We start from the raw sequence: 17,936 nt of genomic DNA, 5'->3' as shown, positions 1-17,936 counted from the left end.
AATAATAGAGATAGGTATTCTTCTCCATATCTAAAGAAAAGTAGCACTATTATTATGTTGTGTGGTTTTCTTAAAGTCGATATAAACAGGATGTTTATAGATTGCTGTATTTAACTTTGGGATTCATGATTTTTTTTTTAATCTGAAATATGTTTGGAGAAGTATGCAATGACTAGTCAAAAATTTATAAAATGAGGACTAAGAGTTTAAGTAATTTTTAAGGTTAAGAGAAACTTAATGTATAATTATGAGGCATTATGGTATACTGATTCACACAAAAACTCTTAACATGCATTCCTATACTACAGAGATCGGAAAGCTAAACCGTATTATTTCCAACCTCCCTTGCAGCTAAGATTCCAGATATGACTGATAAGATCAATCAGATACACTCACTTGAGACTTTTACTCAGAACTGAGTTACATAGGGAGAGAGGCAGGGCATGAGGTATCCATTTTTGCAGGTACAAAGTGTGGTGAGGTGTTGTAGTTGTGAAGTTGACAGCTGTTCACCGCTTCCTGATCCAGCTGGCAGCTTTCTGATCCAGTGGGTGGCTCCCCGATCCGGAAGGCAGTTTCTTGATTGTTCCAGGCAGCAGCAAATTTGGCAGCCCACTCTTTGTGTTGTAGTTCCTAGAAGCTCAATCTAGGTTGTTTCTATAACCCTTCCAAATATTCTGTGAGCTATTAATACCCTTAGTAAGTTCCTTTCTGTTTAAAAACTAAAGAAGATTCCATTTCCTATAACCAAGAATATTGACATACAGAATGTGGTAGCTAGCAGTAGAGTGCAGCAAATGAAAGAATCTTAAACATGGGGTTGGCTTAGTTGAAATAGGGCTTTGAGTAGTGAGACCTAAAGTCGTGGGACATTAAAGTATTAGACATTGTGGTGGTAGAATTTCAAAATGTTAGCACGTGTTGGCTGTTTCTTGACTCTTTCAATAAAATCGTATAAAAGAGATGTATCTCAGTCTGCAGAGATGCAAGGGAATATAGTTTTGCTGAGGGAAATACTGTCTACAGTATAAATTGACAGAGTCCCCTTGAAGCTGTGAAGAAATGAAAAGTTTTAAGATTCTGAGGAAGTAGTCTTAGCAGCATCCTCAACTTTTTTCAAAAATCTTTCCTTAAGAATTATCTGCCAGATAATGGGAATCATCCTAAGGAAAAAGATCAGGCTAAGAATGTTGCCATGCAATCCAAGCCTATAGTTTAAAATGGTCTCAAGTAGGTACCATCCATTAAAGACCCAAAAGGATGGGGATAGCATAGAGGCTGGCAAGTTAAAAGATGAGGTTCTTCGGTATTAAAACCTGTCTTGATAACTTTGACTGTGGGTTTCTCATGAGAATTACTGACAGATCAGGAACTTATTAACTTTTTTAGAACAATTTTGCCAAAAACAAATACCAAACCTCCTGGCCTGCAATAATCTGTGACTATTAAACCATCTAAAAGAATCTCCACAACCCCAAACACACACTAACAGGAAGTAAACAGCTAAAGCTGTACAGGCTCTCCCGTGCCTACTTAGATGTATCCTTCAAAACTAATGGACAATAAAAACCTCCTACAGGACAAAGTCAAGGGCCACTTAGATCATTAGACAAGGGAGTTCCTCCCAGAAAGGTGAATCAGAGTTTGCCTGATAGGTAAACAGAGGAATATATTCATGGACAGAGTAAAGAGAACTTCCTATTTTTGCCAAGCAGTATTTTTTTAATTGCTTTGGATCACTGACTGCTGTGTTTCACGTTGTCCTCTTTTCTAAAAGATAGATTTTATTTTAGTTATCTTGTACCTATACCACCAATATGTATATGGTACTTTGGGGGCAAACAACTTGCTTTTAGTTATTAGATGGCCACAATACAAGGAGTCAAATCCTGGCTTGATGGAGGCAACTATGCCCAGATATCATAGTCTTTTAACTACATGCAATATGGATTAGAACTTGGAGGATTCCCTTGGTGGGTCCCTGGTGCCCACAGCCCTCCTCTTTGCTGACCTGAGGTGGTCACACAGGTTCAGGCCCTCTTTCTGAGTTCTGTCCTTGTGTTCAAACACTGCTAAGGTACCTTCTAGCCATGGTATTCTGTGGAGCACAGAGGTTTTCTCAAGAGTTTTCTATGTTTCAAAAGACTGTACACTGAGATTTAGACAGCCCACAAAGCCGACTTGGTTACAGCAAGATGTTACAACTGAACGTTGCCTATCAGAAGTTCTTTCTTCCCTCCTTCTTTAATTGTAGATTCCTAACTTTTAGCTGATCACATTGCCGCATGGACTTCTCAATCTCCAATGCAGCTAGGGGTGGTCATGTAACTCGGTTCTGGCCAAGTTCAAGTCTTATGTAGTCCTAGAAAACCGCCTAAAGAAAGCAGATCCAACTGGAGAAAGGCTTTTCCTTGTCCTTCTCCAGGGCCTCCAGCAGGAGTCTTACAGTAAGGCATCCTGACGATAACAACCGTCCACTGAGGGATGCAGAGCAGAAGGGTAGGAGTGTGGACACCACCTACTTCTAGACTTTTTCATGTAAGAGAGAAAAGTAGCTTAAACTACTGCTATCTTTGGTTTTTCTGGTTTTGCTGAACCTAATCTTAAATGATTAAGTATAAAGCAAAAGTATGTCTGAAAAATGACCTGAAATGGTAGCAAAAGCCAATCAGTTGAAGAATTTCTAGAAAGTTAAGGTTGCTAAAAGTAGAGAAAAGTTTCCAGGAACACTGGGGAATACTATGGCCTTCTTCTCAAGAGAAGAAATATTACTTGCAGAGACTTTTTATGAGAGATAGGATGATAAGCACTCATAAAAGAGTGTCTGTCTTAACAAGTAAGTGAGAGCAATTTATTTTAAAAGTAATAGGCAGCGCTTCCTCACTTAAATGATTACTGACCATATCATTAAATTATGGTATAAAGCTACTTAATCCAATCACTAAAAGGAGAGAGCAAAGAAAAAAGGAAGGGAGGAGGTGAGAGCAGATATTGAGTTAGTTTTTTTCCTGGTTCTGGTAGACTTCAATTCTTAAACATCTGTGTCCAAAAATGTGTTTCATTTTAAAGGTATCTTTCTTTATTACAAATATGCTTTAAAATCTTTATTAACCGGAGAGAAAGGAAGGGAAGTAAAAAGATGAAACAGATGTTGTGTTAACAATTTTCTTCCAGATTCTGGTGAACTTCGGACTTTAAATTTCTGTGTCAAAAAAAAAAAAAAACACTCTCATTTTAAAGGTAACTTCCTTTATTCTAAATGTTCTTTATATATAGATATATTGAGCTTTGTTTTTGTTTTAAATATGCCTGGCTAATCACTGATTATAATTTAAAAAAATATGTCCTCTTGTAAGGTCAATATAATTTATGGGAAAGAATTATGAATAATGTTGAAATAAAACCACTTCACCATAAATATGGTTATCAAATTATATAGCATTTGATGGTATGGACAGATGAGTAAAAAATATGGATAAGAAATATACAAATAATAGGGAAAACAAAGGTTAAAATAAATTGAGTAGGTTGAAATACTAGTGATCAATTAGAGGAAGGGGTAAGAGGTATGACGTATGAATTTTTTCTTTTTTCTTTCTTTTGCTGGAGAGATGTAAATATTCAAAAAAAATGATCATGGTGATGAAAACACAACTATTTGATGATACTGTGAGCCACTGATTATAACCATGTCAATACAGTTTGTATGTTTGTTTGCTGTTTACAATAAAAATATTTTTTTAAAAAAGAATAAAAACTGGGTAGATTGAAATACTGTGGATCAATGAGAGGGAGGAGTAAGGAGCATGGGATGTATGAGTTCTTTTTTCTCCTTTTCCTTTCTTTTTCTGGAGTGCTGCAAATGTTTTAAAGTTGATCATGGTGAAAAATACACAACTATGTGATGATATTGTGAGCAACTGTATAATATGTTTGGAGTGTATGTGTGTGGATATCTCTCAATAAAATTATTATTTTTTAAAATTATATAGCATTTGAAATATACTAATGCATAAACATTTTAAAGACCTTTTCATTTTCTGTTTTCAAGTTGTTCTAGTTCTATAAATACTTAGAAAATAACATAAATCTTAGTCATTTGAACATATTACATTTGTAACAAATGTGGGTTTCAATTTATTCAATTGTTTATTTCCTTAAACAAAACAAATAAATTACATACGTGGCTAAACTTTCAATTCTCCAGTTGGCCCTGAAGGAGGAATTCCTTGCTGTAATTTTTTTTGTTCCATCTGCTGTACAACCTAGTGAATGAAAAAGAAAGCATTAAAAATAATTATTATCTTAATAAGGAAAATTGTGTGAGGGGGTGTCCTACTGGGACTCTGTACTATCTGCACAATTTTTCTGTATACCTATAACTTCTCCTAAAAAAATTTTATTTGATTTTTCTCTCATGTATGAGTGACCTTTGAAAAAGCACAAGAAATTAAGTGAAATATTTTTGCCAAAATGAAGATATTCAAACTCTAAAACATTTAGATTAATATTCTACTTAGCAGTTAAAAAAATACTAAAATTTAAAATATTATAGCTAATAGTTCTCTGAACTAGTATAAAATACAGGCTTTCAGCAAAACACAAGATACTATGAAATGCCATAATCCTTTTACACGATACCACCTGATGATATTCCAGCTTCTGAGCTTCCAGTTGGTCATGCTGCCGTTGTAACTCCTCTTTTTGTCTCTGAAGCTCATCTGCCTTCTTCTTAAGTTCATTTTCTTGTAAAGAGATATGATTTTCAAATTCTTTCAGTTCTTCCTCCGTGAAGAACTGTTGCTGATCCAATGTCTGCAAGAAAAAATAAAAGGAAAGAATAATCTTAGAAATACAACAATAAGGTTTGATTCAGCTTTTAAATTCTATGACTGGCAAATTACAATAAAGAATTTGTAGTGTACATTTTGGATAAGAAAGAAGAGGAAATAAGAAACTATATATTTATGTTGAGGGATAAGACAAACAGGAAGGAAAACTCACAGACTACTGAAACTGGTTGCATACAGAGCATGTGTGAAAAATGAGTGGCAAGGACAGAGAGAATATGAAAAACTTCCCTTCGCCTAAACACATCTTCTTAAAACAGATTTGAATTTTGGAAACATGTTAATATTTCACATACTCATAAAATCAACAAGGAAGGGGAAACCCTGACATTTAAATACAAACAAAAGCAAATAAACAAGACTTTTAAGTGAATAAGATAAACCACAGAAGGGCAAGAATAAAAGAATTAGCCCATGTAATTTTTTTTTGGGTGCATGGTCCAGGAATCGAACCTGGGTCTCCGGCATAGAAGGTGGGCATCCTAACCACTACACTACCCATGCACCCCTCCAAGTAATTTCTGATGACAATATTTGGACTTTCTGCCATCACATTAAAAGAAGAAATATAAACAAATATTAAACTCTTGTTTTGAAGAGGTATGGATTAGCAATTCTGAAACTCTTTGTACACCAGAATTGAGCAAATAAGTGGACTATTATGGTGAAAAATGGTAGCCAGATTTTGAATGAAATATTGAAATAGGAAAAGATAGACTGAACCTCTCAGTGCTGGAATGAAACTGGAGATATCACTGTGACTCATGGGTTTTAATAAATATTGACAGCTAATTATATAGGAATGAATATAAATGTGTGTAGGGTGTGTATATGTATATACATATATACACACACAGGTGTACACTTGTGTATAAGTATGTGTATGGGCGTATACATGTGCTTATACACATACATATAAAAAATATACACACACACACACCCATACATATACATATTTATTAAATTTCCCAGCTCTGTCATGTGAAGGGCCTATAAGGAATGACACTCTAGTGGCAAGGAGCACATCTAGTGCTCTTTAATATCAATCTCCATTAAAAAGAACCAGGAAAAAAAAAGAATCAGGGATCCTTATAGAAATGGCTGGCTCTAAATCTGAGGCAGAAGAAGATGAGCCTGGAACATCTTTTTATGCTAGAAAGTAAGGAAGTCTTCAAAGAGTTTCAGAAAGACACAAAAGCCAGTTTGAAGAAACACCCACTGGATAAACCTGGGACAATTTGGGCATCAAAATAAAGAAAGAAAGCAAGGATTAGAGCCCAATGAATAAAATGTTAAAATAAAAAATTACATATAATTATCTATTGAGCTTCTTGTTCATCAGAAGTACCAAAGGGAACATTTGTTCTAATAATCATATCATTCTTCTTTGCCAAAGCCCAGAAATATTTCAAATTTTAGATAACTTGAAACAAAAAAGAAGCTAATTTCTTTGATCTCAGACTAGGGTGACCAACTGTCTCAATTTGTTCAACATGTGTTTGGGTTTTAGAACCAAAGAGTTCTGTATCCAGGGAAACCCCTTAATCCCAGGATGGTTGGTCACTTTATCTCAAATTATTTTCTGGACAGTTAAAAATCTAAATAAAGGTTAAACTTTTTGTTGTATAATTTTATAGGAAAAGACAATGTTCTATCTCCAATCTGTATAGTTGGTATCTCTCAACTATTCTGTTAAAGTTGTTTATGCACTCATTTATTCACAGTTGGCCTATTATTAACATGTAATGTTTCTATTAATGAATTTGTCTGGCTTTGATAATAAAGTGAAATAACTTTAGATAATGAGTTGGGAAGAAGTGTTCCTTCTTCTTCAGTTTTTTGGAAGAGTCTAAGCAGGACTGGGTTAATTCTTTGAATGTTTGGTAAAATTCACTAGTGAAGCCATGGTCCTGAATTTTTCTTTATTGGGAGGTTTTTGATTACTGATCAGTCTATTAACTTGTTATTGTAGGTAGTTTGTGTACTTCTAGGAATTTGTCCACTTCATCGTGGTTATCTAATTTGCATGATATGTTTGTAGTATTTTCATAATTTTTATTTCTATGGGGTTGACAGTAAAGTTGGCCCTTTCATTCCTAATTTTAGTTATTTGTGTCCTCTCTCTTTTATTCTAGCAAAAGTTTTGTTGACTTTTTGATCTTTCGAAAGAACAAATTTTTGTTTTCATTGTTTCTTATTTTTTTATTCTCTAGTTCAGTTATCTCCACTCTAATCTTTATTTCCTTCCATCTTCTCTTGCTGGGTTTAGTTTGCTCTTCTTTTTCTAGTTCCTCCAGGTGTGAAGTCAGGTATCTGATTTAGGTATCTTTTTTTTGGAGAAAGGGGACATGGGCTGGGAATTGAACCCAGTTCTCCCACATAGCAGGCAGGAATTCTACAAACTGAACTACCCATGCAGGCAGGTGTTATTTTTTAACATAATCATTTAGAGCTATAAATTTCCTTCTCAGCACTGCCTTTGCTGTATCCCCTAAGTTTTGATATTTCGCATTTTCGTTTTCATTCACCTCAAGATATTTCCTGATTTCTGTTGTGATATTTTCTTTGACTTACTGATTATTTAAGAGTATGTTCTTTAACTTCCATATATTTATAAATTTTCCAGTCCTCCCTCTGTTGATTCCTAGATTTATTCAATTGTGGTCAGAGAACTTATTTTGTATATTTATACACTTAATTATGCAATGCATCATACCTATCTGGAAATATGTAGTTTGTACATATAGCATATGCATATATAGTATACTGTATATAAGCAATGTACTGTCACATTTTAATTTAATATATGCATATAAAAATATATATATATTTAAATGCCACCAAACTGGACAAATGACTTTCTATGTTCATGAACTTTTTTTTCTTGCATGTAGTATGGTGGGGGTCAGATTTCATACTTTTTTCCATGTAAGTGTCCCCTTATTGCAGCACCATTTGTTAAATTTTTGTTTGTTTTGGTTTTTGTTTGTTTGCTTGCTTTTGTGTTTGTTTGAGAAGTACATGGACCTGGAATCGAACCCGAGTCTCCCACATGGCAGGTGAGAATTCTACTACTGAACTACCCTCGCAGCCCCATGAAATATTACCTTTTAACAATATTTCATGGCCAGTTTCCAATGTCATTTTTTAAAAACAAGGTTTAAAAAATGCCTACTTAAGGCATAAAAAAGCCAATATTCATAAGGCTATACATGCAAAAATGAAAGGTAATAAAAGTTAAAAGTAGAATAGAGTGATGTAGAATTTCTTGAACCATATAGTTCATTTGAAATATGTTCTGTTACCTCCCAGCTATCTGGCTCCAAGAACTCCTTTTTTTCTGTAGCTTTCAAAAACTCTTCCAGAGTCACCAATCGGTCTTTGTTAGCATCAACCTGATTAAAGAGAGATGCATGAAAAAAGTAATATAAAATAAATCTTTCTCAAATTATTTAGAAATTTGAAACTGTCTTCCAATAGATACCAATATATAAACATATAGCAATTGGGGCCAGCCTAAATTTCCATATAAATTAGGAAGACAAAAGAAAATATTCGACATTACACTAGAATCAGGATATAGATGTCTCTCTTCTAAATAATTTATATTTAAAAATATGAGATCTCTACATACCTGATAAGCCAAACATCAGATAACCAAATTTGAGTCTGCTGATCAGACTGGTAAGGCTGGTATTTTCTTTCTCCCTCACCACACCAGGTATATCCCTCTTAAAACCAAGTGCTTAGGCAAGAAAAATAACTTCTCCAGAAAGAGGACGATTTTAGCCAAAAATTTTAATTAAGATTCTCTCAACTTCTTTTTTTCAAAACAACTAAACCATAACCAAAATTGACAATCTCTCCAACTCCTCTTCAATGGCTCTTATGTATTATGGAAAGTATGGATACAGAGGTCAGCTCTGAAATGACCAAAGAAATTTGTTTGAAACTTGGGATGCAGTAAACAGAGATCTCAATTCCACATTAACAGCTCGAATATCAGGTAAGAATCACTGAAGCAAAACAATGGGCTCCATTTCCCCTACATATGATGTCTGCATCAGAGTTTCTGGCTTAGTGGGAGGGTGAAATAGGGCAGGCTGCGGAGTGAGGCACATAATTTAATTAGGGTGGTCAAGGAGGTTTCTCTGAAAAGAGGACATCTGAGGGCAACGGCCATTTGGTGACCTAGAGGAAGAGCATTGCAGGAACAGGAAACATTAAGTACAAAGGCCCTAAGATATGAACAAGCTTGATAAGGGAAAAACAAGAAAACCAGTGTAGCAAGAATCAAATAAGACTGAGTCACAGGAGATGAGGTCATAGAAAATGGCTGGGGCAGAATCATGTTGTGATTTCTTGGACATAGGAGGGATTTGAGATTTAATTCCAAATAAAGTGGCAAGCCTGTAAAATGTTCTGGGCAAGAGACAACAGGACCTGACTTAAGCTTTTAAAAGATCACTCTGTCTTCTGCATGGAGAAGTAACTTACAGTGGGGTAAGGAGCAGAAGCAGAGATACCAGAAGGTGGCTAAGGTGAGAGAACTGAGAGTAAGGTGAGAGATTGGCTTAGACTTGTTTGGTAGCACTAGAACTGGAAAGAAGTGGCCAAATTCAGGACCTGTTTAAACTGTAGATCAAATAGGACTTGTGGATTTGATTGTAAAATGTGAAAGTTAATTACAACTTTGTCCTGTACAACTAGGTAAACAGTGATCCATTTGCTGAAATGAAGAGGGCTGGGGAAGGAACAGGTCTAGATCCGTAGAATATGTTTGCTTATTAGATAATCAGTAGGAGATATTATATAAGCAAACAGAAGCCTGGAGCTCAGGGTAAAGGAGAGAGCCAGAGATAGTAATTTGAGATTCACCAGCAAATAGAGTATATACATGGAACTACATAAAATCATGTAGGGAGAGAATAAAGATAGATAAGGAAATATAATCAAGGAACAGGCCCAAGACACTGAAACATTTAGAACTTGGGAAGAGAAGGCACAGTCAACAAAGAAAATTGAGAAGAAAGAGCAAGTGAAGTATGAGGAAACATGGTTTCCCAGAAGCCAAGTGAAGAAAGCATTTCAAAAAAAAAAGGAAGGACCAACTGCCTCAAGTGCTGCTAAAAAGCCAAGTAAGATGAGACCACTGAATTTGACAAGACAGACGTCATCTAACAGAAATTTCAATGGAATGGTCAGGGCTACAGCATGCTTGGCATAGGTTAAGGAGAGAGAATGGAATGTGAGAAAGAAGAGACAAAAACTATGGACAACTCTATGAAACAGTTTGGCAATGAAGGGGAGCAGAGACATGGGGCCGTAGCTAGAGGTTTTATTTTGTTTTTAAGGTGGAAGGTATTAGAGCTTGCTTGTATCCTAATGGGAAAGATCCAGGAAAGTAGGAAAAACTGATGCAGGAGAGAAGATGAACACATGTAGAGCCAAACCCAGCCACGGCTAAGCCAGTTACAGCCCAGCACTGCCATGCGTAGCTGTAGTCAATCCTTAAAGCTTATATAACGTGAACATGAAATAAATATTTGTTTTTATAAGCTGCTAAGTATAGGGTTTGTTTTAGCAAAAACAAAGGCTTTTTAAACATCAAATACTAGAGTTTATTATTCTTTTTCACTTCTAAGTAAGTGGGGATAATGGCAGGAATAAAGTCCTTGAATAGGAGATTGAGACTGGTATGTAACATACAAGTGGAAGAAAAGACCTTCAATAGGAACAGGGACAGTTCACCCACTGTTAATGGAAGGTAATGCCTACAGATGCAGACTGACTGATAGATTGGGTGGAAAAATTATGTAACTCTCTTGATTGCTTCTATTTCCTCAATAAAATATGCAGCAAGGGCAGAGGAGAGGGAGGAAGAGAAAATGTAGAGGAAAGGAAAGAATGTGTCAGACTCAGAGTGGGGAAGTGAATAAACCAGGGAAATATGGCACAATTGCCAAGCAAGTACTAAGTAATAAGGTCCTGCTAGTGATATGTGTTGTTAAGACTAAAGTGAGATCAGGTGGCACATTTCTATGTTAATCTCCTGCCACATCCCACTGTTCCAACACAGCAGGACATAATGTATTTAGATAATTTGTAAACAACCTCATCTACTACCTATTTAACAAGTAACATGCCATTATTGCTTGTTTGGAGACCAGAGTTAAAAAGACCAAACAAGCCAAACTTTGGAAAAGTGGTCCGTTGCTTTGAAAAGGACAGAAATAGAAATTTTAGGAGTCTGTGATAGTTTGGATTATTGTTCTCATTTATTGCTTCCTCCTTGTAATAGGATTATACATCCCCACCCAGAATCAGGTAACTTGTTGACACATCTTTTGGGAGATCTATATCCCCTCGTCCGTGACTTGGGGCTTGCTAAAGACATGCTTTGGGCAATGGGACTTTTTTTGTCACATCTGCACATATCAAAGACTATTGCATGATTCGGTTTGGGTCTATCCTATCTGTGCCTTCTGTCATGAGAACATGTCCCAGATAGAGACTGCTCCTTCAGCCAGGAAAAGAACACATGTAGAGCCAAGCCCAGCCATGGCTAAGCCAGCTCCAGCCCAGCACTGCCATGCTTAGCTTTGGTCAATCCTTAACGCTTATATAATGTGAACATGAAATAAATATTTGTTTTTATAAGTTGCTAAGTATAGGGTTTGTTTTGTTTTTCTTAGCAAAAACACAGGTTTTCTAAACATCAAATACTAAAGTTTATTATTCTTTTACACTTCTAAAATAATATTTTATAAGTGATACCCTGCATCATCTTAAATATTTTAAAATATTTTAGAGTATTTTATTTACACTAAGGGAATCTTGAATATTCTGGATCAAAAATGTAAAATCCAATTAAATGCCTTTTCTCTTTATTTATTTACCATCATGTGGTAAGATTTATGGCAAGGACCTGAATAATCCATAGAAGTAACATAGAATCTTAAACGTTTAGAACATACCTCATTCATCACATGTTCCCTCATTCTAAGCCTTTCTTCCTCCATTTCTACCATATCATCCTCTTCATTTTTGGGGTCATACACTTTCTCCAACTAAAAAGAAAAAATTTAAACCATAGAACAAAAGAAACTAGAAGATAAAAAATAAAAACAAAACAACAAAAACAACAATGAAAAGAAAGTAGGAAAAACAAGAGAAAAAGAGGCCAAAAACAATGAATACTTAATAACTTCATTTACCTCTTTAGTAAATAGGGCTTCTAATTCTTGTTCATCCAGGAATCCATCACTGTTGACGTCTAGAATTTAAAAGTAACAAAGGCAAATATCGAGTTAAAGTCTTAGCAAATCATTAAAATACAACTATTTACAAACAGTGTACAAAAGTACTACTGACACGAAGCATCTTCAATATGAGCAGAAAAAGATTCCTTCTTTTTATGCACCTCAGATCAACACAACAAATAACAATTCGATATGTGCTTATAATTCAGAATACATTTTTAGGAAAACATGTCTTAACCAATATTTTCCAAACATATAAACAAAAATGGTAAAGTAAATTTTAATATTATATCATAAAGCCAGAAAGATATACCCCATAGCCATAGAAACACCTTCAGTTTACAGAGGACCTTATAATAAGTCATATAATGACTCAGTAGTGAAGGAAGGTATAAAGCCATAGCTAACAACCTAAAATATTTTATACTGTAGATCAGCGATAAAGAAGATTCATATTACCCTAGATAAAAACTCTAAACATTTAGTATCAATAGGACTCAATAACAGACCTTGGCAGCAATCAGTTAAGAGGAAAGCAACTATAATTTTTTCACATAGCAGACATAAATATTAATATTTGTATCAAATCTGTTACCATGTAATTTGAAAAATGTCTTGGGGTCAAAGTCATTAGGGTCCAATCCATCAGTCTCTTCCCACACTTCTTTTAGTTGATCTTTGCTTCCCTGTGAATCAATTTTGAAAAATTGCTCAAAACAAAATATAATCTATATGTATGGTCTCAAATCAAAATATGTTTAAGGAACTTTACAGAATTGAATCAAGATTTAAGTATTAATAAGTTATAACAAAATTCTGCTATTTGGTACAGAGAAGTGTCTTCATTTGAATATGGTTTCATAAATTCACAATCCTTACTGGATGATTAACTTTGGGATGATTTTCATGTTTTTTCTTCATTTCTTCAAATTTAGATTCTTCTTCTTTTCTCTTTTCTTCATTCAGTGTTTTTAAATATTCTCTCCTTTCATGTTCCTTCATCATCTCATATTTTTTAAACTCTTCATGTCGAGTCTTGTCATAGTGTTCGAGGTCACTCGTAGCCTATAATGCAATAAGGCATATAAAATTAAATAAAAAGATGTATGTGAAATTTTTTAAAAAGCAATTTTTAAATATAATATACTCTCTAAAAGAAGCTTGTACAGGGGCAAAAAAAAATCCTGGCTCTTCTTTTTTAATTCTACCATTTTATTTTAGTCATTATTATTCTTAGGGATGTAGGCATTCAAAGGAACTAAAAATTCAAATTTATCTACAATTTGAGCAAGTAATAAGATAAGCAAGTATGTAAGCAATATATAAACGGATCTTAAAAAGGAGACCAAACCAAAACTGTACAGTAAAGAACAGTAAAATGGTCTCTGACCATTTAATTAAATCTAGTAACTGCCAGGCTAGGTCTTGATAACCCCAGACAGTATAATACAGGGGGTTCACAAACTCTTATCTAAAATCCTAGAAGTCACATATGTTTCAGAGTTTTCTAGATTCTGGGAAGGTGATGGGGCACATATACCATATTATGGAACATCACTGCAGAGTCTATAATCACAGATTACAGAAGACATATTCCTTTGGTAAAATCTATGAATACCCACACTAAATAGGTTAAATAAAAACTATGACTGACTTCACTCTAACTGGACGGTTCAGACCAGGTTTCAGTTTTTAGAGCTTTATGGATTTGGGATTTGTGGAGAAGGGATTACAGATCCATATATCCACAATAATATCTGTATTAATAAGGAGTAAACTATCTCCCTTTAAAGATACTCTAGAGAGTATATAAAAGTTCTTATTACTTCATTGAGTTTACTTGGCATTTTACAAGACCTCAAAGGCAGAGTAAAGGCAACAGTTTTTAATTATTCTCACCGCTTTGATTAACATATCTAAATCTGTGGATTCAAATCTGTCAGGATTCATGTGGTTTAGGTGATCAAATTGTTTGAGAAGAGCTTGGTGGTCTATACCTATATCTGAAAGAAAATGAGAAAACTGTAAATGATCAATTACTTGGGCCAAAACATTTACATAAATGATACATTAGAATAAGCATTCATATTCATTCCTAAAGGATTTTATGAGAAAATTTAGATTAAGGTTTAATATTTTCTTTTAGGATATTGTACATATTGTTATTTTAGACAATGCTAATGTCCTTGAATCTACAATGGAATACAATTTCATATACACATTTTAATGTTATTTCTAGAAAGACTAGTTGGTTATCAGCATAATTAATAGTAAAAAAATTTTTATTCTTTAAGTTACCAAATTTCCCACTTTTAATTAGATATGCTAATATAGTACCCTGATTAAAGGGCTAAGTAGAACTTCTAAAAATAATTGCTTTCAAATTTATATGAAGGAATTCTTTGCTTGATGCTGCAATAAATCCTTTATGGCATAAGAAAAATGTAACTCAGGTAAATTTATTTGAATTATGGCATATTTCTAAAGAAATATCAATTGTTTTTCTTTATAAAAATGTTTCTGAAAACTACAGTTTATCATACTTGAATAGGTGAAACAATTTTGGACTATTCCAGTTGTATTAAAAAATTGAACCAATTGATTACATATGTTGATGTTGTTAGAAATGAGGGTTCTCACTAAAAGAAAGAATACACAAATACGGAATGGTGTAGGCAAGAAAACCATGTGGAGATGGATAAAGGAATTAGAACTATATGTGTGAATTCATGATTTTAAGATATGTATATATATATGCGCATATGCATCTATGTTGCACATGTATATGCATGTGTATAAAGATGCATTTATTTCCTAGAGCTGTCCAAGAAAAGTGCTAAGAAGAAAATACTCTCCAGTAACCATGAGCACTATCAGTACCAGCTCTGGGCCAATCATATCATTCTTCACTAACAAGAACTGGGGCTCCTCAGAGAAATAGCTGATTCCAGGACTGGGACAGGGTAGGTACAAGATGAGCCTGGAACATCTGGCCATGCCAGAAAGTTTTTAACTCAACCAAACTTTCATTGAAGTTTTAGTATGGCACTGCACTAAGAATTTTACTTATGAAGAAAAGACTTGTTATAAAACATAGCCTTAAGGGATATGAACAGACAGTAAAATATATGAAAGTACATTTAATCTACACATTAAAATGGCACTACTAAAACATCAGAAAGAATTGTAAAACTCCTAAAGTATAATAATACGTATGACTGGTAAGGCTGTGAGGGATTATTGCTAATGGAAATGTGCATTCATATAACCTCCTTGGAGGCAAATCTAGCAATAGCTATCAAAATTACAAATTCATATACCTTTTGATTTAGCAATTTCACTGTGGGAATCTTATCCTAAGGTAATCTTACATGGATACACAGCAATATACGTACAAGATTGTTCACTAGAAACAACCCAAATGTCCATCAACAGGGGCCTGGTTAAATAAATTATGGTATATCCATATAATGGAATTCTATGCAGCTGTAAAAAGAAAAAAAATGAAGATAATCTCTATATACTAATATGGAAAAATCTCCAAAATATATCATTAAAGGAAAAACATAAGGCACAAAATATGTATTATATTCTATTTGTATATGCATATATAAGAATAAGGGAATTCAGGAAGAATAGTTTTAGAGGGCAAAGGAAACAGCTAGGGTGCAAAGATAACCTAGAGATATTCACTGTACACCTTTTTATACGTTCTGGTTTTTAAATCATCTGGATGTATTGCTTATTTTAAAAATTATACTGAAAACAGTTAAGACTCTGTATGCCCTTCTTCAAGTTATCAGAAATTTAACTTAATAAATGCTAAATCAATGAGAAAAATCTTCATACGTTTTGTAAGTCAATTATACTGTTTCGTTTTCATTTAGATAATGAAAATCAGCACCGAGTTTGAAATAAAGAAAATACTGCCATGATTGAGGGGATGGAGGTTGTCTCAGGGGAAAGAAATCTCCAGATTCCTTAGGCCTAGTTTCATAGATGGAATTACCTTGGATGTCTGCCTACTTCAAGTTGTATGGCATGAGCTGCTCAATTTACCTCTAATTGGAATCCTTAATTTGAGGATAATAAGTATTTTGGTACTTGTTCTCTAAATTTATTCATCAATAGAGTTTATGCTCTACACCAACATTAATACTCCAAATATAATCCATTGACCAGAAGTGCTCTTTTAAAATGCAGGTTACTATCCCCAGAATCAGAATATCTGGAAGTGAGCTACAGATTCTGCATTTTTAACAAGTTCCCGAGGTGATACTTACACAATCTACTAAAGTTTAAGAACTACCTATACACCAAAAGTAAATGTTCAAGTGTTTATTAATGACAATGACCCACCAAGATAACCAACCAACCTATGGGTTCATGACACAGGACCCAACCTGAAGAGTCCTCCCACTGGCCAAATCCAGCCCTTTGATTTTGATTCATCATTAGAAAGCTCACTCAAAGGTAAAGGAGAAATTCACTTATGCTTTCATTTTCGATCCATTTGCAGTTTATCCTGATGCATGATATGAAATTTGGATCTAACTGTACTTTTTTTCCAAATGGCTAGTCAGAGATATTACCTTTATTTTAAACAAAATTCCATATGCATTGAACTCTACTTATAGACTTTCTATTCTGTTCCATTGGTCTATCTACTTATATGCTCAAACCATAGTTTTAATGTATGATGCTTAATGTCATTTTAAATATCCAATATATATATCTAGTCACACTTCAAAGCTCTTCTTTTTCAGAAGTATCTGGATTTTTTTGCTTATTTTTTTTTTCCTATGAACTTTAAAATTAGGTTGCTAAAATTTATATTTTGGGTAGCACATTACATAATTTAACTTGTATGGTGAGTTTACTTAAACACAATAACTACATGGAATCTTGAATAGGACATGAGATCTTGTTGGTTTGTACAGGTTAATGGGATGCCCCGATTAATCCCAGAGTAATTTGGGCAGTGAATAAAGAAGTATTTGCAACGTCCCCTTAGGGGACTGGGGAGAAAGGAGGAAATATTCAACTTCCCCATCTGGGGAATTCCTGATATTCTTGCAAGCAGCGGGGACAACCAAATCTATAGTCTGAACCCTCATTCTTGGGGTTCACCCCTATGAAACTTATTCCTGCAAAGGTGAAGCTAAGCCTACTAATAACATGTTTAAAAGTCACCCCAAGAAAACCTCTTTTGTTACTCACATGAGGCCTCTCTCTCTCTAAGCCAACTCGGCAATGATCTCACTGCCCTCCCACTATGTGGGCATGACTCCCAGGGGTGTAAATCTCCCTGGCAATATGGGAAAGAACTCCGAGAATGAGCCAGGACCCGGCATCATGGGCCTGGGAAAGCCTTCTTGACCAAAAGGGGGAAAAGAGAAATGAGACAAAATAAAACTTCAATAGCTGAGAGATTTCAGAGTTGAGAGGTTATCCTGGAGGCTATTCTTACGCATTATATAGTTATCCCTTCTTAGTTTATGGTGTATTGGAATGGCTGAAGAGAAATACCTGAAACTGTTCAGCGGTATTCCAGTAGCCTTGATTCTTAAAAATGATCGTATAATGATATAGCTTTTACAATGTGACCATGTGACTGTGAAAACTTTGTGTCTGATGTTCCTTCTACCAGGGTATGGACAGATGAATAAAAAAACAAATAAATAAAGTGGGGGAGGGGATAAAGGGTAAAAAAAAAAAAGGGCAGATTTTAAAAAAAATTAGATTGCCAAAATAACAGAAAAAAATTTTTTTATTTGGATCATATTAAACTTTAAATCAATCTAGGGAGAACTGACATGTTTAT

General features: G+C 34.4%; 1 protein-coding gene across 3 annotated transcripts in view; it reads right to left on the bottom strand.

Annotated features, from left to right (window-relative positions):
• Positions 1-3,089: 3,089 nt before the first annotated feature.
• Positions 3,090-17,936, bottom strand: part of NUCB2 (nucleobindin 2) — a 53,361-nt gene continuing 38,514 nt past the window's right edge. For 2 of the 3 annotated variants that reach the window (XM_077114134.1, XM_077114135.1), the window contains 9 exons: positions 14,012-14,115; positions 12,992-13,177; positions 12,708-12,798; positions 12,068-12,126; positions 11,828-11,920; positions 8,156-8,245; positions 4,645-4,815; positions 4,184-4,265; positions 3,090-3,202 (listed from right to left, as the gene is read on the bottom strand). In XM_077114134.1, the coding sequence (XP_076970249.1) occupies positions 4,188-4,265; positions 4,645-4,815; positions 8,156-8,245; positions 11,828-11,920; positions 12,068-12,126; positions 12,708-12,798; positions 12,992-13,177; positions 14,012-14,115 (872 nt within the window). In that variant the 3' untranslated portion in view covers positions 3,090-3,202; positions 4,184-4,187. Of the gene's footprint in view, positions 3,203-4,183; positions 4,266-4,644; positions 4,816-8,155; positions 8,246-11,827; positions 11,921-12,067; positions 12,127-12,707; positions 12,799-12,991; positions 13,178-14,011; positions 14,116-15,507; positions 15,599-17,936 lie in introns of all 3 variants that reach the window. The other variant, XM_077114136.1, reaches the window with a different exon arrangement.

This window comes from Tamandua tetradactyla, chromosome 8, assembly GCF_023851605.1.
Source record: "Tamandua tetradactyla isolate mTamTet1 chromosome 8, mTamTet1.pri, whole genome shotgun sequence".
NCBI lineage: Eukaryota > Metazoa > Chordata > Mammalia > Pilosa > Myrmecophagidae > Tamandua > Tamandua tetradactyla.
Note: the sequence above shows the minus strand (reverse complement) of the source record. Positions and strands in the feature narration are given on the sequence as shown.